This window comes from Mytilus galloprovincialis, chromosome 2, assembly GCF_965363235.1.
Source record: "Mytilus galloprovincialis chromosome 2, xbMytGall1.hap1.1, whole genome shotgun sequence".
NCBI lineage: Eukaryota > Metazoa > Mollusca > Bivalvia > Mytilida > Mytilidae > Mytilus > Mytilus galloprovincialis.
In genome coordinates this window covers 11,312,475-11,339,097 of record NC_134839.1, presented here as the reverse complement: position 1 = coordinate 11,339,097, position 26,623 = coordinate 11,312,475, and the positions used below count along the sequence as shown (strand labels likewise).

General features: G+C 32.5%; 2 protein-coding genes across 5 annotated transcripts in view; one reads left to right on the top strand and one right to left on the bottom strand.

Moving 5' to 3' along the window:
• Nucleotides 1-6,773: 6,773 nt before the first annotated feature.
• LOC143062879 (ribosome-recycling factor-like) lies at nucleotides 6,774-15,051 on the bottom strand. Its single transcript, XM_076234695.1, has 7 exons — nucleotides 14,986-15,051; nucleotides 13,420-13,643; nucleotides 12,540-12,692; nucleotides 12,049-12,167; nucleotides 10,413-10,504; nucleotides 9,932-10,091; nucleotides 6,774-7,026 (listed from the first exon to the last, which is right to left on the bottom strand). Exons 1-7 carry the CDS (start codon nucleotides 14,991-14,993, stop codon nucleotides 6,946-6,948), a joined length of 837 nt encoding a protein of 278 aa, XP_076090810.1. The 5' UTR covers nucleotides 14,994-15,051; the 3' UTR covers nucleotides 6,774-6,945.
• LOC143062880 (putative RNA-binding protein 18) overlaps nucleotides 15,011-26,623 on the top strand; it is a 38,942-nt gene continuing 27,329 nt past the window's right edge. For 2 of the 4 annotated variants that reach the window (XM_076234697.1, XM_076234698.1), the window contains exon 1: nucleotides 15,011-15,093. Coding sequence is in view for 1 of the 4 variants with exons in the window: in XM_076234699.1 (XP_076090814.1) it covers nucleotides 21,151-21,234 (84 nt within the window). In the remaining 3 variants the exon portion in view is untranslated. Of the gene's footprint in view, nucleotides 15,094-21,135; nucleotides 21,235-26,623 lie in introns of those variants that run through there. The other 2 variants (XM_076234696.1, XM_076234699.1) reach the window with 2 other exon arrangements.

The window sequence follows — 26,623 nt, the reverse complement described above, 5'->3', positions numbered from 1 at the left end:
TCTTTTAGAGAACCACTGAATGGAATAAAACCAAACATAGCATGAATGTTCCTTATGGGGTGCTGACCAAGTGTTGTTACTTTGTAGCCGATCCATCATCCAAGATGGCCGCCAGCAGGGGACTTAGTTTAACATAGGACCCTATGGGAAATGCATACAAATGACTTCTTTTAGAGAACCACTGAATTGAATGAAACCAAACATGGCATGAATGTTCCTTATGAGGTGCTGACCAAGTGTTGTTACTTTGTTGCCGATCCATCATCCAAGATGGCCGCCAGCGGGGGACTTAGTTTAACAAAGGACCCTATGGGAAATGCATACAAATGACTTCCTCTAGAGAACCACTGAATGGAATGAAACCAAACATGGCATGAATGTTCCTTATGAGGTGCTGACCAAGTGTTGTTACTTTGTTGCGGATCCATCATCCAAGATGGCCGCCAGCCGGGAACTTAGTTTAACATAGGACCCTATGGGAAATGCATACAAATGACTTCTTTTAGAGAACCACTGAATGGAATAAAACCAAACATAGCATGAATGTTCCTTATGGGGTGCTGACCAAGTGTTGTTACTTTGTAGCCAATCCATCATCCAAGATGGCCGCCAGCGGGGGACTTAGTTTAACATAGGACCTATGGGAAATGCATACAAATGAATTCTTCTAGAGAACCACTAAATGGAATGAAACCAAACATAGCATGAATGTTCCTTATGGAGTGCTGACCAAGTGTTGTTACTTTGTAGCCGATCCATCATCCAAGATGGCCGCCAGCGAGGGACTTAGTTTAACATAGGACCCTATGGGAAATGCATACAAATGACTTCTTCTAGAGAACCACTAAATGGAATGAAACCAAACATAGCATGAATGTTCCTTATGGAGTGCTGACCAAGTGTTGTTACTTTGTAGCCAATCCATCATCCAAGATGGCCGCCAGCGGGGGACTTAGTTTAACATAGGACCCTATGGGAAATGCATACAAATGACTTCTTTTAGAGAACCACTGAATGGAATGAAATCAAACATGGCATGAATGTTCCTAATGTGGTGCTGACCAAGTGTTGTTACTTTGTAGCCGATCCATTATCCAAGATGGCCGCCAGCGGGGGACTTAGTTTAACATAGGACCCTATGGGAAATGCATACAAATGACTTCTTTTAGAGAACAACTGAATGGAATGAAACCAAACATTGCATGAATGTTCCTTATGCCGTGCTGACCATGTGTTGTTTCTTTGTAGCCCATCCATCATCCAAGATGGCCGCCAGCATGGGACTTAGTTTAACATAGGACCCTATGGGAAATGCATACAAATGACTTCTTTTAGAGAACCACTGAATGGAATGAAATCAAACATGGCATGAATGTTCCTAATGTGGTGCTGACCAAGTGTTGTTACTTTGTAGCGGATCCATTATCCAAGATGGCCGCCAGCAGGGACTTAGTTTAACATAGGACCCTATTGGAAATGCATACAAATGACTTCTTTTAGAGAACCACTGAATGGAATAAAACTAAACATTGCATGAATGTTCCTTATGAGGTGCTGACCAAGTGTTGTTACTTTGTAGCAGATCCATCATCCAAGATGGCCGCCAGCAGGGGACTTAGTTTAACATAGGACCCTATGGGAAATGCATACAAATGACTTCTTTTAGAGAACCACTGAATGGAATAAAACCAAACATGGCATGAATGTTCCTTATGAGGTGCTGACCAAGTGTTGTTACTTTGTAGCCGATCCGCCATCCAAGATGGCCGCCAGTGGGGGACTTTTGAATGAAATTAAACATGTTCCTTTCCTTATCAATGAGGTTGTGTTGTCACTTTTAGCCAAATTTTATATTTTTTCATATGATTTCAAAAACCCAAGTAGAATCAGGTGAGCGATACAGGCTCTTGAGAGCCTCTAGTTTTTTGCATACTTGATTCACATAGGATTTTTCAATAAAATGCTGAAAATATGCTTTAAAGTATTAATGTAGCATATTTACCTGACGATATCGTGATATCGGTATTTAGTTGGATCTTAACATGTACTTGTGATTTGTTACAAACTTGTATTTTTGAAAATAAACAAACAAATGTCGAAATGTTCAGGACTTAATGAAATCTGTATTTTGGTAAGATGATGCAAGCATACGATTTTTATTGCGTCTTACACTTTGAGAAGCAAATAATCTTTTACTACTTTATTAAAATATTGTGTAAAAACGTTAATTATGAGCTATGAAAGTCAAGTGGCTCGAGCATTTTTCTGAGGAAGTTTAAAAAAAATTTCAAATAAATATTTTTTACAGTGGGTTAGCTTTCATTAGTCTTCACTATCCTATAGATTAACAACTTTTGGTTATATTTATAATTTAGAATCTTCATTGAAGGTGGAGCATGAATGCAGAGTTATTTTATTAAATTGATGTGCCATTTGTATGCAAGAGTGACATTCCTTTGTATTATGTGCCGATTCGAAAAAAAAGTTATGCAAGTATTGTCTCCCTTTAACAGGTTCATTATTTTATAATTAAGTATAGATTTTTTATATAATTTTGAATAATTACAAAATGTATCAATTCAATATATTTCAGTTTTTGTTATTGGTGTATCAAAAACATTGATGTATGAATATGATTTCATAAATTTGAAACGTTTAAAATGATTACATACCAATATAAAGATCCGTTCATCATTTTTGAAAAAGACTATAAATAAAATCATTTTATTTATCTCCCCTTCATGATAGATTGATTTGGAAATTAACCAGAGTTAACTTATGTTAGTCACAGAGAGGGACTAGCAAGCAATTTTTAATTGTGGCTTATTTAACGTTAAAATGATTTTCCACTATAAACGAATGTTACTTTATACAAATATAAGGACTTTGTTAGCTAAATCTACAAATTTTATTAGATATTACGAATTTTTATTACAATAGATTAATATGCTAATTAATGCATTGCAAAAAACAAATATTTCATCAAATAAATTTAACTTGGATATTCCTATGATATTCCTTTTCATATTGGATACAAATTTTATTAAGTCTACTGTAGACACTTTGTAGTCAAAGCGTTTTAAATGAGATACTACACAGGCGTCATTATGGAGTAAAGGGGGTGGCTTCAAAAGGCGTCACTATGGAGGAAAGGGTTAAGGAATAACAGTACTGTGGTTGAAGAGTTGCCACTGTCAATTGTCGATTTATTTGACGGTCGCAAATGCAGTTTTACTGGTGACGCGTAGCAGAATTACTCTGACCTTGACCTCTTTGGGTCAATGTGAAGTGTTTTTTTTTTATGTCAAGTCTTTTTCTAAGACGAGCAATAAGTCTACTATATTTAGTGAATTGAATTTTTGTAAAATGTACATATCAGCCCTGACCCTTTCTTACATAGATCATTGCTAGTGTTAGGTTAATGGGATACTTGTAGAGCAACGTAAAACCTCTAATCTTGAGGACTTTTAACATAAATTCAATTATGATCTGACAACAGTAAAGCAGGTGAGACATTTCAGAGTGGGCACTCATCTTACCAAATGAACTCCATTTGCTTTAAGCATTTTGAAATAACTATCTTCTTTTATAGTATACAAAGTCAAATTTTTAGCAGTTTTATAAGACAGATTGCCTGATGTAATTTAAATCAAGTGTTGGGTCAGGGATCTCAGATTAGTTGCTATTAGGAACCAATTTTTGGTGATTAATTCGTCGCGTCTTTGCAGGCAGTGTGATTCCATCCGACATGATATAGACATTTGACTACTGTTAAAATTCAGATGTCTTAAAATTTTCTGTTTGAATTTTCCTTCAGGCATCAGCTAATGGCAACAGCAATCCAATCACATTTAACAAAAGAAACTGACAGCAAAATATCAATAGATATGTAATAAACTATTATGATGTCTATATACACCAGGTGCTCCGCAGGGCGCAGCTTTATACGACCCCAGTGGTTGAACCCTGAATAGTTGGGGCAAATTTGGTCACAATATTCAAGCTTGATTCTGTCTGAATTTGGATTGTGATCAGATTTTTGACATAATATAGGTTTTTGTCACAAAATTAATGTGGTCAAAGATCTAACAAATCTATTGCACAATACTGTGCAATTGAAGATTTCTTCTTGAAACGTCTTTGAAAAAAAAGGAAGCCCTTCAAAAAATGGTAAACAAACCCCCCCCCCCCCCCCAACTTTTTGAACCCCCCTTGGAGCAATAACCCTTAAACTCAATCCCATGCTTTCCATTGCAATATTGAACCTTGTAGTACAATTTCAGAGAGATCCATACACTTAAACACAAGTTATTGTCATAATTGTTTGGAAACTAGAATCATGCTTCTTTTGGGCCCTTTTTTGGCCCCTAATTCCTACATATTTTGGGCAATTAACCCAAAGCCTCCCCTTTGTTATATGGTACATTGTGGTACAATTTCAGAGAGATCCATACAATTACACATAAGTTATTGTCTTGAAACTAGAAAAAAGCTTGTTTTGACCCCTTTTTGGCCCTTAATTCCTAAACTTTGGCTCCATAACCCCTAAAATGAATCCAAACCTTCTACTTGTGGTTTTAAACATTGCGGTATGATTTTAGAGCAATTGAAATACTTCTACACAAGTTATTATCCTGAAACTAGAAAAAGGCTTGTTTTGGGCCCCTTTTGGGCCCCTAATTCCTAATCGGTTGGGACCATCATCCCCAAAATCCATCCCAACCTTCCTTTTGTGGTATTGAACCTTCTGAAAAAATTTAATGAAGATCTATTCACTTAAACTAAAGAATTTTTGGGGTCGTATAAAAATCTGTTGGATGTGTACAGATTGCTTTATTTGACTGGGAAAACTCAGTTAATTAAGTAATTGAAATTGGGCTTTAAACTTGGTTTCAGAATGTATGAGTAACTCTTAAAAGTATAAGATCTTAAGGTTGTTGGTGATTGCTGTACTTGTTTTTTTGTTGTTTTATTAAATCATGTCTCCTTTGAAATGTTTCTCGATTTGCTTTTCAAAGGCCTTTTTTTTTTATATTAAATTAAAAACCCTAAGTATAACAAGCATTCTGTGAATTGTATGGCAATATATGTACATAGTACCCTACCAGTTAAAAGTCCAAGGACCATAACTCGACCCAAAATCATCAGACCATAACAAAATTCGAACCTGATCTGTAACTTGTCATGATAAAACAAAACACCAATTATCAAATCAATATCTTCAAGAATGACCAAAAAAAGTGGAAACTAATCGATTGAGTGAATTTTCTAAGTCAAAGGACTGTAACTCTGCACAAAATCATCAGACCGAAACAAAATTCTAACTTTAACTAACTTGTCATGATAAAACAATATATCCAATTATCAAATCAATATCTTCATAAATGACAAAAAAAAGTCTGGAAAACTGATTATTTTAGTGAATTTAAGGTCAAATCATCAGACCGGAACATAATTCAAACCTGATCTGTAACTTGTTATGATAAAACATAACACCAAATATCACAGCAATATCTTCAAGCATGAAGAAACAATAGGCTCTCCAGAGCCTGTATTGCTCACCTGACTCTACTTGGGTTTTTGAAATCATATAAAAAAGATCAAATTTGGCTACAAAGTAACAACACTTGGCCAGCACCTCATTAGGAAAGGAACATTTATGCTGTTTGGTTTCCTTCAATTCAGTGGTTCTCTAGAAGAAGACTTTTGTATGCACATCCCATAGGGCCCTATGTTAAACTAAGACCCCCAGCTGGTGGCCATCTTGGATGATAGATAGCCACTTGGTCAGCATCTCATCAGGAACATTCATGCTATGTTTGGTTTCATTCCATTCAGTGGTTCTCTAAATCAAGAAATTTGTATATATTTCCCATAGGGTCCTATGTTAAACTAAGTCCCCAACTGGTGGCCATCTTGGACGTTGGATTGGCAACAAAGTGACAACACTTGGTCAGCACCTTATAAGGAACATTCATGCCATGATTGGTTTTATTCCATTCAGTGGTTGTCTTAAAGAAGTCATTTGTATGCATTTCCCATAGGGTCCTATGTCAAACTAAGTCTCCCGCTAGCGGCCATCTGGGATGATGGATCGGCTACAAAGTAACAGCACTTAGTCAACACCTTATAAGGAACATTCATGCCATGTTTGGTTTCATTCCATTCAGTGGTTCTCTAAAAAAGTCGTTTGTATGCATTTCCTGTAGGGTCCTATGTTAAACCAAGTCACCCAACTGGCGGCCATCTATGATGTTGGATCAGTGACAAAGTAACAACACTTGGTCAGCACCTTATAAGGAACATTCATGCCATGATTGGTTTTATTCCATTCAGTGGTTGTCTTAAAGAAGTCATTTGTATGCATTTCCCATAGGGTCCTATGTCAAACTAAGTCTCCCGCTAGCGGCCATCTGGGATGATGGATCGGCTACAAAGTAACAGCACTTAGTCAACACCTTATAAGGAACATTCATGCCATGTTTGGTTTCATTCCATTCAGTGGTTCTCTAAAAGAAGTCATTTGTATGCATTTCCCATAGGGTCCTATGTTAAACTTAGTCCTCCCCCCCTGGCGGCCATCTTGGATGATGGATCGGCTACAAAGTAACAACACTTAGTCAACACCTCATAAGGAACATTCATGCCATGTTTGGTTTCATTCCATTCAGTGGTTCTCTAGAAGAAGTTCAAAATGATAATGTCCGTAGGGGACTAAGAAATGGAAGAACATTGACGTTGAGGATTTTCATTGTTAAAATAAGACTATAAAATTTTAATGACTGCTTTGTATTTTATTTCATAACTACTTTATTTTGCCAGTCAGAATCACTGAAAGGATCACTCTATGCTTCAGTAAGCTGAAAGCCCACTGGTAAGATAACTTTTCTCTCCATCCAAACACATTTTGAGTTTTTTGTAATAGCAGAGCTTCAGTTAATAAATTTATTCTCCTAGTAATTCCTTTTGTTTGGCTTCCATTAATTTTTCAGATTCTGCAGTCCTCTCTTGTTTAATGTCTAATATCTGAAAGTTACAAACAAGAGACATATTAGATACTTATAATTTCTTGATGTTTTCATTTTAATAAGATATTTCAACCAGGTGCTCCGCAGGGCGCAGCTTTATACGACCGCAGAGGTCGAACCCTGAACAGTTGGGGCAAGTATGGACAAAACATTCAAGCGTGATACAGCTCTGAATTTGGATTGTGATCAAATTTTTGACATTACATGGGTTTTTTTTACACAAAACAAATGTCAAGATTTTACAAATCAATTAAAGATTTTTTCTTCAAACTTTTTAAATCTAAAATTAAATAGTTGACACAGCATAGGTTTCTGACACAGAATGAATGTGGTCTAATGAACTTAAAAGTTTTTTTTTGCCTTTGAGCAATTCACTATGCTGTTGAATATTAATCCTCTCAAAAAAATGTTTGAAGAAATTTTCTTTTTATTTATGAAATCTGAAATGAGAAAAATTTAAACCCCCCCTTTTTTTCACATCCCCGTTTCCCTTTCTCCAAAACTGATATCAATTCAAATTTCTAATGGAGTTTGCAACAATAACTACTCTTTTAAATACATCATAAAATATTAAAATGTAAAATAAAGTGCTTGTTATCACTGAATGGTAAAGATTGGTTGGTAGTAAAAGTGAATATACATTGTTTATTGTATAAAACAATAAAAAAAACTTCATCAACAACATTTTATAATGGCAAATTTCCAATGAAGTTATTTACATAAAGTTATTGGCAAATAAAAATAGAAAATGACATCATAGTCATGTCTGGCAAATGTCCAACATACATTATCTAATAACATTTTAGATAAGATAAGGAAAAAAAGCTTCATCAGCAACATTTTATATTGGCAAATTTCCAATGAAGTTATTTACATAAAGTTATTGGCAAATAAAAATAGAAAATGACATCATAGTCATGTCTGGCAAATTTCCAACATATATTATCAACTACTATTCTATACAAAGAAAGATAACTCCAATTGAAAATTAATTGCTATTGCACAATATTGTGCAATTAGATATTTCTTGCTATTGTGCAATACTGTGCAATTGAAAATTTCTTGCTATTGCACAATACTTGATATGGAATCCTGATTTGGACCAACTTGAAAACTGGGCCAATAATCAAAAATCAAAGTACATATTTAGATAAAGCATATCAAATAAGCCCAAGCATTTAATTTTTGCTAAAATCAAACTTAGTTTAATTTTGGACCCTTTGAACCTTAATGTAGACCAATTTGAAAACTGGACCAAAAATTAAGAATCTACATACACAGTTATATTTGGCATATCAAAGAACCCATTTATTCAACTTTTGATGAAATCAAACAAAGTTTAATTTTGGACCCCCATTTGGACCAACTTGAAAACTAGGCCAATAATTAAAAATCTAAGTACATTTTTAAATTCAGCATATCAAAGAACCCCAAGGATTCAATTTTTGTTAAAATCAAACTAAGTTTAATTTTGGACCCTTTGGACCTTAATGTAGACCAATTTGAAAACGGGACCAAAAATTAAGAATCTACATACATAGTTAGATTCGGCATATCAAAGAACCCCAATTATTCAATTTTTGATGAAATCACACAAAGTTCAATTTTGGACCCTTTGGGCCCCTTATTCCTAAACTGTTAGGACCAAAACTCCCAAAATCAAACCCAACCTTCCTTTTATGGTCATAAACCTTGTATTTAAATTTCATAGATTTCTATTTACTTATACTAAAGTTATGGTGCAAAAACCAAAAATAATGCTTATTTGGGCCCCTTTTTGGCCCCTAATTCATAAACTGTTGTGACCTCAACTCCAAAAATCAATCCCAACCTTCCTTTTGTGGTCATAAACCTTGTGTTAAAATTTCATTGATTTCTATTTACTTATACTAAAGTTATTGTGCGAAAACCAAGAATAATGCTTATTTGGGCCCTTTTTTGGCCCTTAATTCCTAAACTGTTGGAACCAAAACTCCCAAAATCAATCCCAACCTTCCTTTTGTGGTCATAAACCTTGTGTCAAAATTTCATAGATTTCTATTCACTTAAACTAAAGTTATAGTGCGAAAACCAAGAAAATGCATATTTGGGCCCTTTTTGGCCCCTAATTCCTAAAATGTTGGGACCAAAACTCCCAAAATCAATCCCAACCTTCCTTTTGTGGTCATAAACCTTGTGTTAAAATTTCATTGATTTCTATTCACTTTTACTAAAGTTAGAGTGCGAAAACTAAAAGTATTCGGACGACGACGACGACGACGACGACGACGACGCCGACGACGCCAACGTGATAGCAATATACGACGAAAAATATTTCAAATTTTGCGGTCGTATAAAAAGTATAACAAACTAAGCCCCTGCTGTCTTGACAAAGCCATATAAGGCTGTGTTTATGATCTCTACTGTCTTGTCAGAATGCAAGAAACTAAATTTTAATATGGGAAAATATTTTGGGGGTAAACAATTTTTGTATTTTTGTCATGTAGTGTTTTCATTTAAGCGATATTTTTTAACACTGCCATATCAGCAGGAGGTTTGGCTAGCCATAAAACCAAGTTCAACCCACCAATTTGTCTTAAAATGTCATGTACCAAGTCAGGAATATGGCAGTTGTTATCAAATAGTTTGTTTCTATGTACGTTGGCGTTTGTTTTTGTTGCACTTCAGTGTTTCTGTTGTTCTTTTGTTTTCCTCTTATAGTTGATGTGTTTCCTACGGTTTTAGTTTGTAATCCTTATTTTGTTTTTCTCTCAATCGATTTATGACTTTTGAACAGCCATATACTACTGTTTCCTTTTTTTGGCAAAGATCAGTTGAGAAGTTTGGGAAAAGAATGTGCCGGCAATAAGTTATTTTTCTTATTTCAAAGTGTCTTCTATATTTCTATCAGGAAAAATACAAACCATATTATTTAAATTTCTAATCAAATCTTCACTATGTGTTTTTTTCTTAGAATTTACAGTCTTTGTGTGTTTTGCATATAAACCATCCAGATGTGTCTTTGTTTGATTAAACATTTTTTTGGCATCCTTTGCTAATTTTTCTCTATGTTCCCTAGTTACCCTGAAATAGAAAAAGAATATCCAAGGTAAACATTTTTGTGATTATTTTTTTTTTATAAAGAAACTGCGTTCTACTTAACATCCAAAAACCTATTTCAGAGAATTTCATAAAAACTCTTATCTCTGATTGCCCAATAATGATAACATATGATATATGATTCACAAACTAAAAGTTAAATCTATACAGAAGAAAAGATTACCGGGCAGATAGTGCCCTTAAAACTCCTAGATTTGAATTAAAATATCTCTGAAAAGAAAATGAAATACTGGCAAAATTAAGACCTGAATTTCTAAAATTATTAAATAGAAGAGTTTATCCTACCTTGGAATAGGTACAAATATTGTTGTTTTTTCCATATATGGATTTACATTCATTCCAGTCTCTGATAAAGATTTAAGAACTTGTTTGGTGTACTGAAAGAAATATATATATTTATTTCTTATAAATTAAAAAGACCAATGTTGTAAATTGAGATTGCAAATCAAATAAATGAAAGTAATTTGTTTAAGCAGAAAAACTCTAATTTTTTAGATGACTTGTGTTATATGTGCTGCTTCATTTTCTTCTTTTTTAGTGGGTATGTTTATGGAAATTGTTATGCAGTCCATCTGAATTATTTCCCTTTTTATACATTATTCCCTTTAAAGTTTCCTCAAGGCTCAATGCTCTTCAACTTCGTTCTTTAATCGGCCTTTTATTTTTGTTTTAACTATTTTGATTTGTATGTCACTGGTGATTTTTTTGTAGACAAAACGTGTGTCTGGTTTTGCATATTCAATTTAATCCTGGTAATTCAGGCCATTCATTAGGAGGCGGTACCCAGTACTTTTACCCTCCTATGCTATTGACAAGTACCGCCTAAATGTAGGAATTTTTATATAAGATATTCATGGAATAAATTGAAAAGTACCACCTAGAAACGTTGAAAGTACCAGTCAATATGAAAGATAATGAAACCCCGCATATCTATGACAAGTTTATTGTACTTGTTTATAGCCAGGTTTAATAACTCAGGGTTCTTGGAACCTTAGATATTTTTTTTATTATATTCAGATGTGTCAAATTAAATGCTGTTAAGGAGGCTCAAGGGTACAAAAATTTCAGCATTTAAACATTTTAACTTTTTTTTTTTCATTACAAATTTTACTTATTACTTTATTAGTTGTTACTTTATCCTATGGTACAAAGTCAACCCAAAAAATCAATTCGTTTTGGCACCAGATGACTTTAAAAATGTACACATCATTGAAAAAGCTTTAAATTATCTCCATTTGGTGCAAAAATTTCATTTTTGGCATTAAAATTGAAATATCTTTTTTAAGTCATCAGTGATCTATGTTTTCTATTATTGTTTTACAAAAAACCTGTACTTGAATTAAACTATTGTAAAAATTTAAGCAATTTCTGTAATTTAGTTCTTTTTTTAATTTTGATTTTGCCTCTATTTCTCCTATTATTATTATTAGTTCAAAAGAAAAAAAACTGAAAAAAAGGACCTGAACAAAAAGGAATACTTCTTTCAGAGACAGATTTTGAGCTTAAATGAACGGTGACCCCATTTTTTTATTTCATTTTTCCATTAAGTATATAATAAAGTTCATTTATAGTAAAATATAGCAAACCCTTTATTATTATTTTTTTTATTTAGACCCTTGAGCACCCTTAAGGGTATTTTTTTGTAATTGCTATACCTTTACAGATAAAATGAAGGATTTTTTATTCCTGATTAAAAAATATGTATAACCACTTCATTAGTATCGACATTTATTGTGGCAATTATGAGAATATTATTTGAAGTATCATTTGAAAAATTAACACACAACATATTACAACAAACATGACAAATGTGTTACCAAACTTTTAAGAAAGAGGGGCGAAAGATTCAAGAGGGACAGCAAAACTCAAAGATTGAGTATAAAATGACAATTGTTCCTGATAAACATTAAGTTTTTCCTACCTGAGGTGATGATGACATATTAACCATTATAAGTTGTGGGCTCTTCTTCTCTATCTGGGCTAATTGACTTAATTTGAATCTGCCATCGTCAGTATGCACTACAACTCTTTCAAATGCTCCTAGAAATATATTTTTTGGTTAAATAATAGAGAACAATATGAATTAAACAACTTTAAATCCTCACTCTGCTTAAGACACATTTTTGGTATTTTATGTACATCTTTTTATACATATTTAACATCTTTTGTCTGGAGTGGTTGCATGATTTTTGGGTGCTGACACGTTGACACAATGCTAAAAATGATATCAAAGTTCAATTTAATTCTCTGTTTTTATTTCTATGTGACTTTGAGAGACTGATCAGCAATCAAATCCCTCCCTGTTCCCTTGCTTTTGGTGCTTTCTTGTGAATCTAGTGTTTATTTTATTCACTATCATGACTATATCCATTTTTATGCATTACAAAAGATTTAAAAGCAAACCAGTCTAACCTGTGGTAGTTCTTATATTCAAAACATGAAGATAGTCATCCTTTAATTTGTCCACAACATCTTGCATACTTTGTTTCACTGAGTCTAAATCTAAAATGTCTCCAATTTCATTTTGAGTCAGTTGCACTTTAACCACTTTAGATGATATTTTACCTGAAAAAAATAAGTAAAAGAATATTTTTTTTCTTGGAAAGGTATTAAATGTTTCTAGTACATTTAGATGTGTGAACTTAAGTTAATTTAGAGAACAGAGTATTTCTTAACCTTTCTAATTTATAAATGATATCTTTTGAACTTTTAGTGTTGTTGTGGTCACATTAACATTTATACATTTTTTTTAATTTTCTGTTGGATGAATTACAGGGGCCATTTCCTAGGATGACTCCAACAATGACTTGATACCAATATACGACCAAAATTTTTAATCGTATAAAAACTTTATGACACAATTTGAATAAGTGATTGCAAAATTCACCTCCCACTGTCACAGAATAGAAGTTCCTTCATAATATAAGTTCCAAAAGAAAAAAACACAGGAATAAATGTTACAGTATATGTTCCTAACAGAATAAATGGTATAGAATATTTGTTCCAACAGGAATACATATTATGACAATGTTTATTACAAAGTTTCCATTGGAACTTCTGTTAGGTGGAACAAATATACGTTGACACCACTAGTACTGTTTTAATAAAAACAGTCAAAATATCCTGTCACAAACAAGTATTGGCTGTTGCTTAAAGTTGGAGGTCTTACCAATGAATTTTAGTAGTTTACTGTTTAGTGTGCAATTTCACTTCAACCACATTGTTTCTACACAGAAAAGAGACATACATTTGTATGCATTATAAAATGAATTAACACTGAAAAGGAATTTACCTTTCTTCTCCTTGCCAGCTTTTTTTGCATAACAACAAACACTCCATGTCAGAGGTAAATTGACATTAACTGGAACAATATTGTTACTCTTCTTGTGGCTGCTTATCCTATCCAATATTCCAGTGTGAACTGTTACAAACTGTCTGGATTGTTGCAGTGAAAATAACAGTTCATGAATACTTCTCCGACAGCGAGTCAAGTTTCTCAGCGAGTTCATTGCAGTCCTGTTTTAAGTTATAAAGAAACAATGATCAATTATATAATTAATCTGAAACTGCTGGACCAAATTTAACCAAACTTGACCACAATCATTATTGAGGTATATAGTGTGAAATTATCAAGCCTGCCAGCCAACATGCAAAATGACATGGCTAATTAATGGAGAACATATGTAATTGCCCTTTAATGATAATTTTTACTATTTTTTTATGTTTGAGTCTGTTTTAACCTTGTTATCTTACCCATATTTTTTGTGACCATCTCATTAGATTAAATTTCCAAAATATTTTGTGCAGTATAAATAAAACTTTTTCCCTGTTAGCTCAACATGCATGACATGTGTTGAATTGAAGATGCAGACATCTTGGTCACATGGTGATTGAAGTCACATGACAGATTCAACTTACTATATATAGTATCTGGGAACTGGACTATAATTGCTAACAGACAAATGGAAGAGTTACAAACTTTGCACAGGAACATATATATATGAGTTAGATATGTCCTTGTATTATGGGTTTTCGTGCTATTGAGAATGCATTATGACTGTCAAGTATTAGCCGCTGTACATTTACTAAGTTACTAACGTCACCTATTGTTTTACGTTGCCTATTGTTCATGTAACGTTGCCTTGTGCGCAACACCGCATAACTTGAATACAATTTGATATGAACACAACGCCTTTCATTACTAACCCTTAAGCGAAGTACTAACCACAAGAAACACATGAAAAAGCATGCATAGTATGAATTCATCTGATGTACAAAAACATATGATCTGACTTTACTGTTCCCAGCTTTGCAGATTCAGGGGTTTCATTATCTTTCATGTTGACTGGTACTTTTCACGTTTCTAGGTGGTACTTTTCAATTTATTCCATGAATATCTTATATAAAAATTTCTACATTTAGGCGGTACTTGTCAATAGCATAGGAGGGTAAAAGTACCGGGTACCGCCTCCTAATGAAAGGCCTGCAGATTGAACTTTTAAAAAGGTCAGCGACACTGCTGACAGACAAACACGACAGAGTCACGTTTCAATATTATATAAAAAACTAAGGCACAAAATTATCCATTGTAGTTCAAGGGCAAAAAAATGTCAGCATAAAACATTTGCCCCGTATCTTTGAACTTAGGATTTGTTAACCACAGTGTCTGTCCAGTGCCAGTGGCAAATATTTCATGCATGTTGAGGATGAACAAATTTCTTGAATACACTTTATATTGATGTTTATGTTTTATCAAATGCTGTCATAACACAGGTTATTGTTTCTATCAAAGGGAAAGACGAATATCATAGTATAAATGGATTATTTAAGCTGTGCCTAAATGTTGGTATGAACTTACATGTGCATGTGTATACGTCATCATTTTCTGTGTAGCTTTCGGAAGCGTATTATTTTTGTTCTCGGGCTTTATCTTACAACGCATAGCAGACAGCAACAAACGAAACTGGTAGGTTCTTCTCTTTCTAAATCCCCTATTTTGTTCAACATCTTTATAGCAGATATTTTTCAAACCGTTCTGGCACAGAAATGTAAATTTGCAGATGATGCAACCATATGGCACACAGGTGAGGACATCAATATTCTACAACAAGATCTTCAAACAGATATTGACAAGGTGAATGAATGGAGCAACAAATGGAGGATGAAATTGAGTGTAGAAAAAACAGAATATTGTTTTTTCAGTAAAAGTATACAAAATACTACATCCGTTCTACTTAAGCTGGGTAATGGAACTTTAAAACACAACAACAATCCTAAAATTCTTGGAGTTACACGTTGACCAAAAACTGACTTTCAATACTCCTATAGATAATGTACTGAAAACAGCAAAAAGATCATTAGGAATAATTAGAGAAATTAAGGGTATAGCTAATATTCCAACAAAAAGACTAATAGAAATTTACCAAAGTCTTGTTTGTTCAACCATCACATATGCAAGCTGTGTTTGGCAGATTGGAAATTCAACAAACCTACACAAGTTGGATGAGGTTCAAAGACATGGCCTTGCCTTATGCCTTAATATGCCTTCAACTTCCAGCCTTGAAGTTCTTCAGATAATTGGTGGAGTCTTACCTTTAGAACTGAGAAGAGAAGAAATAGCAATTAGAGAATTGGCAAAAATTACCTCATCTTTTACAACAGTCCCAATTAAGAAAAAGCTAGAAAACTGGAAAACAGAATCTAATCCGGAAACTTACATCTCTCCAATTGGAAAAATGATATTACAGGCAGATGATATGAAGAAGGAAACATCAATTGAATAAATAATATTGAACAGCAATATGAATGTCGTGGCATGTGTGCAATTAGAAGGGCACCGGAGTACTGGACCACATTGGGAAGTTCCAAAACAAGAACCAGTGAACAAGCCATTGAAGGACAAAGACTTATAAAACAACAATTAGAAGAACTTCCTCCAAATACAACAGTGGCATTCACAGATGGCTCATGCATGGGAAATCCTGGGCCTTGTGGTGCAGGAGCCATTATATACAATAATGAAGAGGAGGAAACAATACAGTACCCTGTATCAAACAGAGGATCAATACTACTAGCAGAGCTAGTAGCCATTAAACTTGTGCTGGAAAAAATAGACAATTATAATTACCGCAATGTTAAACAACTTAACTTATACTCTGACAGCCAATCCGCCATAGGCATTATAACCTTAAATTGGAAATCAGAAAACTATCACAAAACCATACAAGAAATCAAAAACAGGAAAATAAAATTGGAACAAAAGGGTTTTAGTATCAACATCATTTGGACACCGGGGCACTCTGATATAGAGGGAAATGAACAGACTGACCGTCTAGCAAAAGCAGCGGCAAAAGAGGCAGATAATAGGGAGGAAATGTCTTCAATCACGACAAAACAAGACATCAAACAAGCGGCGAGAACGTCAGTCATTCAAAAATGGAAGACACAATGGGAATCTAGTGAGGTTGGGAGAAGATTTTTTAATCATCACCCAGATGCATCAAAAAGAATCAAACTAGACTTCCCATCAAAAAAACACTTCAATATACTAAACAGTCTCAGATCAGGATACTCCAAACTAAAGGGGTATCAACATTTCATTAACAGACATGTAGAAGACAACAAATGTACTTGCGGAGAAATAGAATCTGTAGAACATTTTTTATTATCTTGTGACAATTACAGTTTGGATAGAGAAAAACTCCGCCAGTCAATATATTTCAAAACAGGAACACTTAATCTAGATCTAGAAGAATAACTTAACACAGAAGCCAGTGCAGACATACAATATGCAGTTTCCGAGTTTATAGACGATACTAGAAGATTTGATCATTTGTTTTTATAAATCAGTATCAACAGCGCCTACCTAAATTAAAGTGAAAGTACAAAGAGAAAATACAAACGTGATTAATGTATCCAAAGGCGCAAGTGACCAAAGTACATATGGGTGAAATCAGAAAAAATGAAGATTTTAACATATTGGGGCATATTGTTTCCCCCATTATATTTAGGAAAGTAAATTAAATGTCAAACCAACAAGTTCAATACCAGCTAACTTGCAGCCAAATTTCATTTAGATATCTTGTACCAGCCAAAAGTTTTATTAAAAAAACATGTCAAATTTGTCAGGAGTGTGACGCTTTTTGTGTGACAGGATTTTTTTTTAATAATTTACATGTTGAGTAAAAATTATTATGAGGAATGCATGTATATGAAGATGGTTTATATTATAATCATTCTTCAATACTAGGTTTTGTAGATTATAGATTGGTGTTATCATTGCACAAATATTATGTAAATAAATATACATTGTGAAAAGGTATGTACCAAAAATTAATATTGGCAAAATTTGATAATTTCTAAATTAAAGTGTTATGGTTGTATTTTAAAGGAGTATTTGTGTGTAAAACTGGTAAGTATTTATTGTATACATGTATAAGCTATCCATAAAAGGCTATACAGACATCCTGAGGTGCATAATTCACATATTGGATTAACTTCTATACAAGCACCCAAAAATGTCAGGAGTGTGACAACTGTCTTTAAACATGTACCAAAGAATACATAGGACTTAAATATGTTCTTCTTCTTTATTTTTCAGTAGTGGCTATTCCAAAGAGAAGAAAAAAATTTATTACAACTGTGATATGTTTATATCATAGATGTGGGAGTGCATTATATATGTCAGGAGTGTGACGCTTTTTTTAAGGCATTTTCTGTCAATTCATAATTTCACAAGGACAAGTTCAACAGGTTTCTTTGTGTTAGAAATGTTAAAACAAAGTTATATTCCTATCATTTACCTCTTAAATGTGTTATTTATCATGATTGTTTTGACACAATAAGTTTTAATTAGTCATTTTTCTATTTTTTGTGCACAGTAATGCAAATTTATCAAAGGAAATAAGTGTGTACAACTATAAAATCATATAGGAAAGTGAGGAAATGAATTTTGTACAAAATAGAACAATCATTTTGAATTTAAATGGTATATTTAAAGATGTTTCAAGGATTAACCATTCAGATGTAATTCATCACACTCCTGACATGAATTTAACAATTTAAGAAAAATATGAAAATTAGCTTTATTTTTCGGACAGATAGTTGAAAGACAGCTAGTAATTTAGAAACTTTTGGTAAATCTTCCATTCCTTAAAACATTCACTAGACTTGCTGACATAAGCCAGGCAAAATTATCTGGAAGAAATGATTCAAAGAAAGAGACTTGGAAAGAGAAAACCCGCAAATATTGGCTGAATATAAAATTAAAAAATTATCAGAGGAAGTTGGACAATCTTAAACAAAATAAAAAACTACAAAACCATGCTAACAAAAAAAGGCTTAAAGAAAGAAGAACTTTGAATTCCAAATTTGATAAACAATATAAAGAAAAACAAAGGCAGTAGCAGAAAAACAGTAGAAAAAAAGGAAGAAAGATAAAAAAGAAGTTGGGTTGAATAAGGACTTAGAATCGAACAAAAACAGCTCAAAAATTCAAATGAGAACAGATCTGTAACTGTGTCAGATTCCAGATCTACAGTGAGAAAACCTGCACAACACAAGAAAACAACTGCCACAAAACCCAAATGCTTGGACGAGTTCTTTGAAACACATCATAAAAAATGCTACACCCAGAAGGGCCTTCTAGAAGGGATCATTTATAAGCATTTTTGTTTTGTGGCAATTGTTTTCTTGTTTGTTGTGCAGGTTTTCTCACTGTAGATCTGGAATCTGACACAGTCACAGATCTGTTCTCATTTTAATTTTTGAGCTGTTTTTGTTCGATTCTAAGTCCTTATTCAACCCAACTTCTTTTTTATCTTTCTTCCTTTTTTTCTACTGTTTCTCTGCCACTGCCTTTGTTTTTCTTTATATTGTTTATAAAATTTGGAATTTGAAGTTCTTCTTTCTTTAAGCTTTTTTTTGTTAGCTTGGTTTTATAGGTTTTTATTTTTAGATGGTCCAACTTCCGCTGATCAATTTTTAATTTCAGATTCAGCCAGTATTTGCGAGTTCTCTCATTCGAAGTCTCTTTCTTTGAATCATTTCTTCTAGAAAATTTTGCCCTGCTTATTTCAGCAAATCTGGTAGATGTTTTAAGGAATGGAAGGTTTACCAAAAGTTTCTTCATTTTACTAGCTGTCTTTCAATTATCTGTCCTAAAAATAAAGCTAATTTTCATATTTTTCTTAAATTGTTAAATTCATGTCAGGAGTGTGACGAATTACATCTGAATGGTTAATCCTTGAAACATCTTTAAATATACCATTTTAAATCAAAATAATTGTTCTATTTTGTACAAAATTCATTTCCTCACTTTCCTATATGATATTATAGTTGTACACACTTATTTCCTTTGATAAATTTGCATTACTCAGTGCACAAAAAATAGAAAAATGACTAATTAAAACTGATTGTGCCAAAACAATCATGATAAATAACACATTTAAGAGGTAAATGATATGAATATTACTTGGTTTTAACATTTCTTACACAAAGAAACTTGTGGAACTTGTTCTTGTGAAATTATGAATTGACAGAAAATGCCTTAAAAAAGCGTCACACTCCTGACATATATAATGCACTCCCACATCTATGATATAAACATATCACAGTGGTAATGATTTTTTTTCTTCTCTTTGGAATAGCCAATTCTGAAAAATAAAAAAAATAAAACATTTAAGTCCTTTGTATTCTTTGGTAGATGTTTAAAGACAGTTGTCACACTCCTGACATTTTGGGGTGCCTCTCTTTGTGTTTTTTTTAAATGGTCCTAAAAAGAAAGTCCTGTTCTATGGGTAAAGATATCAGAAATTGAAATCAATGATATAGCAATGTGTTTAATGATTTTTTGTGAAAGTTTAAAGCATTTTTCAATCTTTATAAAATATGTCAGGAGTGTGACAAAATACTGAAGATAGAAGGCTTTTTCTACATACAATTACATTACAACGGTACAATGAAATGACATTTTGTTTTTTGCAAATGATCACAAAATCTCAGGGCTTTCAAAGTTTACTATTGTAACTGAAATATATTAAGATTCTTTTTATTGGCAAAAACTTCAATCACTAGTTACTATTATTTTTTTCAAATTAAGCTATTCAATTTGATTGTTATTATATGATTTAGCAGAAAAGATGGAAATTTTGGTTTTAAAATTTTCCTTTTTATATTGACTTTCATTTGGAAAAGGTCTGAGCAATGTTTTCTTGACTGTTTTATTACCAAACTTGTTTTTAAGTAGTATGGTTTCTGTTAAATATTTTTGAGATGTATGCTATTAAAATTTAAGATTATTCAATGTGTCTGTTTCGTTCGGCCTGAAACTTTGGAATTATAAAATTTAAAGTATTGGTAATAGGGCAAGACAAAAAGAAATACAAAATATTAAGTTTGAAATTGGACCCCCCTTGTCACACTTTTGCTTCATTTTTTCTGATTCCACCCTTATGAGAAAATCAGTGTCAAGATGACGCATACTAAAGACTAAAGACTAAATCGAAATGTTAAAGAAATCCATTCCATTGATGAGTTTATTTTAGTTTTAGTATAAGGTTATGATTTATGGTAACAAATCACAAGGAAGGGCTAATTTCAGGTCCATGAGGATGGATAATTGATTAGGAATAGGATAATGCTAAGAGTAAATTATGCCAGGTTAGCTTTGAGTTTGACCCTGGTCTTTGAATACTGTGTACAGGTTGTAACAACACTACAACAATTTAGCCACAATGTTTAATGAATAGACTGCTTTTGCAATTCTGTCAATAACTCTAGTTTAAGTGAACATCGTTTGTGCAGGGTTATCGTCACTTATTTTACCTAATTTTACCATATTGAAGAGTGGCTAAAAAAATATGATATGCTACATGTACATGTATATTAGTTACAGGAATTAATCATTATTCCGCAAATTAAATTCTATTAATTGACATTCAGCACTGTCATTAGGAAATTGTGATTAAGTACCTACGGAACAAACATTATTTCTAGTATATATTATCCTGCATAATGACCATCAATGCATCGTGAAGACTATGGAGCTCTTGATGTAATGATGAACTTTATTAGTGCAGGAATACATACTAGAGAACCCCGCTATCTGGTAAATGATGTTACAAAGGCGCTTACATTTAACGAACAGGATGTTACCTTGTGAACTAGCATGTTTAAACTCTGGCAGCCTAGTGGGAAGCACTTAAAGTCAAGCAAGGTTCATTTTCCTTATTATAACGACCCCAAAAAAAATTTAAACAAAATTTGTGAACGCATTTTGCTATCATGTCAGTGTCATTGTATTCGTCAGAAGACATTTGGTGACCTTCTGCTGTTGTCTGTTCTATGACTGGGTTGTTGTCTCTTTGACACATTCCCCATTTCCATTCTCAATTTTATTATACATGTATGATTTCAAGAACTCTGTCCATAAAAAAAGGTATTACCATATATGCAGTGTCAAGGACGTATTAATACATTTTGTAGTTACATGTATACTGTACAACTTATATATATATATAATTTTTTATATATACATTGTATATACATCCTTGATTTAATTTATGATCGAAGAGGAAAGAATTAATCAATCAGGTCAAATTATTAATATCTTTTCTCCTATATATCAATGTATATTTGCTATCTAAAGTAAATTGATAAATCATAGATTCACATGATACATGCTCATGTACTGTATACAAAAAAACTAATATAGATATAAATATAATTTGCAAAAAGCAGCATCTTTATAAGGAATAAATAATTTATGTTCTAGTGTTATATTTTCAAAAGTACTGTCATGACGGTTGACCATGATGACTGTGGATGCATTAGGTTAATTAAAATGCTTTTTGACTGAAACCATCATTAGGAGTATTTTTATCTTGTTTATGGTAACAAACCATGAATTTGTTTGACCAGTTTTAGCATTTGTACTCATGAGCTTGAAAATATAAAGAAAGACAACACTCTAAACAATAAATGATATCAACAGTAGATATAGTTTGATCTACATGTATACAAACAAGACAAAAGTCCATGTGCAAAATAATCAATGGGAGATACATTTTGATAAACCTGCTCAGATTCTTGATCAAAATATTTCTGATTTGGATGTATTTATCTATCATGCAACTTATAGTTATAAGAAGGTTTTGTATATTTTTTCTTGAGAGTAACACACCAGTTTCATTGGGTCTTTTACATGTATATATAGCTATATATAGAGAGAGAAATCTATTTTGGTATCATAATTACATGAATTATATACATGATAGAGGCCCCTCATGGGGGGGTCCTAGTAATCACATAATCACCTTTTTTTTGCCAATATAATCACATAATCATTAAATATTTGCTTATCTTTAGTAATCAAATAATCATAAACTAAAAATACAGTCCTAGGTAATCAAATAATCATGAAATATTTGGCTTAATAATCAAATAATCATTAAAAAAACGGCCAAGTAATCACATAATCAAAAACCCCATGAGGGCCCTCATGATATAAGACATCTCAAATTGTAAAGACTTCCTGATTTTTACTTAAATCAAACCTACAGGAAAACTTGGTGTTGAAGAATATCTTATTTTCAGAGGTTTAATGAATGCCTGAACATACCCTCAAAAGAACCAATTTATATAAAAAAAAATATGTAGATATAAAAAGATACCACCCCTGTGAGATGATAATGAATAATTCATGAATATGCATGAACATTTCATGAACTGTTCATGAACAGATTTCATGAACAGTTCATCATATCTTCATGAACATTTGATGAACAATTCATGAACTGAAAATCGACAGTAATGTTCATGAACTTTAATGTTCATGAACAATTCATGAACAAGAAAGGGTTCATGATCATTGTTGTTCATGAACATTTAAATGTTCATGAACCTTTCTTGTTCATGAATTGTTCATGAACATTAAAGTTCATGAACGTTACTGTCGATTTTCAGTTCATGAATTGTTCATCAAATGTTCATGAAGATATGATGAACTGTTCATGAAATCTGTTCATGAACAGTTCATGAAATGTTCATGCATATTCATGAATTATTCATTATCATCTCACAGGGGTAAATTACTGTCAAGGAGAGGATTCTGGGGGGGATTGGAACCCACCCTTTTTTAGCAAGATCAATGCATATGAAAGGGTTTATAGTACAAAGTTTGAACCCCACACCTTTTTTAAAATGGCTGGATCTGCACCTGTACCCACCCAATATTAAAACTAAAGTAACTATGCGTCAGATATAATAATATAAAAGGATACATGTAAAGTTTCTGCTTCTTTCTGTAATATTTTGTTGTCTCTGTTCTTCCAAGTAGAATCGCTGAATAAATGTAACTAAAATCTCCACGGAATCTGTTTTACTATCAAAACTGGCAGCTCCAGTTTGATATTTAATCATTCAATCCCCTAAAAGTATAAAAAAAATCCACAAAGAATCAATTGTTCTAGATGTTTTAAAGCAATAAAATTCAATTGAAATGTTGTTGCCTGTTTATACACTACATCTGAAGCTGTTAATGAATCAAATTCATTTCAAAACCCTCCCCCTTTTTATCCCCTGAAGATTAAAAAAACTGGCTACTTATTATTTTCACAAAAGAACAATTCAAACAATTCAAAAACTATAAATTTTAGGTAACTACCAATAATCATATGTGGAAACAATTATTCATTTTGTTTATATAATTAAAAATAAATTTTCAAATATGCTTTCAGACTTTCTGATGTTGCTTTGCTCAAAGAAACCATAAAAAAATTATATTTCCTCAACAAATTATATTTTATAATAATATACACATGTCTGTCATGTTAAATTAAATTTGTAATGCACTTATCTGAAATCTTTCTGACTGGAAATGTCTTTTCCGTGTTTCCATCAGCGTAATCTCCATTTTGGTGACGTATTACCCAAGAGTGCACTTACGCTGACGTTGTGACTGTGACAATCTCGCCCCAGATAATATCGGCCAGAAGTTGATCTGTGCCGTAACGGAAGTATGAAAATAAATCAAGGGTGTCGCAAACAAATATTTATTAATATGCAGTTTTATTAAGTATAATAAAAAAAAAATCTTTAGTTTAAACGGCACATGGTGCATGTGAATAAACAAGTGGACTCACTTGGAAGGTATTTTAGGGCCGAACTGTTCAGTACGATTAAAACCACGAGGTCAAGGTTTGTTTACATTGTACATACGTTGAGAAACGTCTGTCGTTGGGCCTATCTATCATTGATCTGATATTTTTCTAAGTTATTTATATGCCGGACGACAATTAATAGAAAGGCACATATGTGAACTTGGAGAAAATCAGAATTTACATCTTTAGCAGTTTAGGGAAAGGAAGAGTAAAAAAAACCTTCTTGCAGCAAACCAGTAACAGCAGTGACAGTCCCACACGCAGTGTTACCAGTTACTAAATCATCTATTATTCATAACACATGCATATGACAGATGAACATTTCAAGAATTTCAATGATCAGCTCGTGATTCATCAAAACTTCATGAACATTCATAAAATACTTTTAATGAACATTTCATGAATTTTTATGAGCAGCTACTGATTCATCAAAACTTCATGAACATTCATAAAATACTTTTAATGAACATTTCATGAATTTTTATGAACATCTAGTGATTCATCAAAACTTCATGAACATTCATAAATACTTTTAATGAACATTTCATGAATTTTTATGAGCAGCTAGTGATTCATCAAAACTTCATGAACATTCATAAAATACTTTTAATGAACAGTTCATGAATTAAATTCATGAACCTTCATTTATGAATTATTTATGAATTTTCATGTACCATTCATGAACATTCACGAACCATTCATGATAGTTCATGAAGTCATGAATTTCTTCTCGCCGGGGCAGGATTAAAATGTTGTATGCCAGACGTGAGTTAAGTCTACAAAGAAATGTCAGTGACACTCAAATAAGAAAAGTTAAAACGCAAAGTTATGTTATCTATTCCATTGGTAGAAAATCCCTAGCATTTAGAAAATGTTGAAGGCTATAATAGGACAGTAAGTCAAAAAAGGAAAGTAAAAGTAACAGTCAGAGGTCAGAATATTGATGGCCTTGCTTCAAAGTCAGATGTCAAGCTCTTACTGCAGTGTCCTGAATTTAGATAAGAAAAGAGAAAATTCACATTCGCCAGTAAAATTGAAATGCAATATTCATACATGCACATGGTTTAACTTTTTGGCGCCCAAAATAGTAAAAAGTAAATAAAAAGCATATGCACTGATACTCTGGATAATAATACAAATTTGTGTCATCACATATATTTATCTAATAATTTAATTTTTATGTCAAACTACCTACCTCAAGTGTTTCCACTCTGCAATTCATTGACATCTCATCAGGAATTTTTGTTAGCGCAAACCAATATTGTGTATGTGAACAATCTGAATGAATTAAGAGGCGCAGGATAGCTGCATGGTCAACACAAAGAACACAATTTTCAAAATCGTACCATGGTAAACATATTTAGACGCTAAATATATAAAGGTTGAATTAACAAATAAAAAAAGAATTGAAATCTTATATATAGTTAGTGAACTTTTCCCAAAAATTAAAAATATAATATTAATTATCAATACAAGCCTAGCAAGTGTCAAGTATTTACTTTTTATTTATCAAGTCAATCTCTTTTTAAAGTTTAACATTCTACTATATTAATACATTGCAGTACATAATATAAGCAGCAGACACTTATGAGTCCATACTAAAAACAGAATAAAATAATTTTTAAATTATTATAGCAATTAAATTTTGTACAGGGACTGTCTCAAAGCATGAACTAATCTATATAAATGTGCTATATACATTTGTACTTGATATTTGATAAACATTCACATATTTAGAAAGTTGAAACACTTATGTTTTATCAAAAGGCAAATTAGGATCTAAACTTATAAATGATTTTTTGACTGCAACCTACATGTAGCTACATATATAGCCTTTGAGGAGAGGGTTGGGATCCTACTAACATGTTTAACACCGCCACATTATGTATGTTTGTGCCTGTCCCAAGTCAGGAGCCTGTAATTCAGTGGTTATCATTTGTTTATGTGTTACATACAATTGTATTTGTTTTTTTCGATCTTTTTGTTTGTACATGTACATAAATAAAGTCGTTTGTTTTCTCGTTTGAATTGTTTAAAATTGTCATTTCGGGGCCTGTTATAGCTGACTATACAGTATGGGCTTAGCTCATTGTTGAAGGTCGTACCATGACCTACAGTTGTTAATTTTTCTGTGTCATTTTGGTCTCTTGTAGAGAGTTGTCTCATTGGCAATCATACCACATCATCTTTTTTTATATTTATTGTTTTATTTTCCAATCTATTAATGAACTTTGATTGTTGAAATATATTATGTCACACGGTAGCATATACATAGAGGGATTGTATCAAAGACCAGCCTTCATGCTGAGTGGCAGCCCAGGCAGCCCAGGCTAGTAA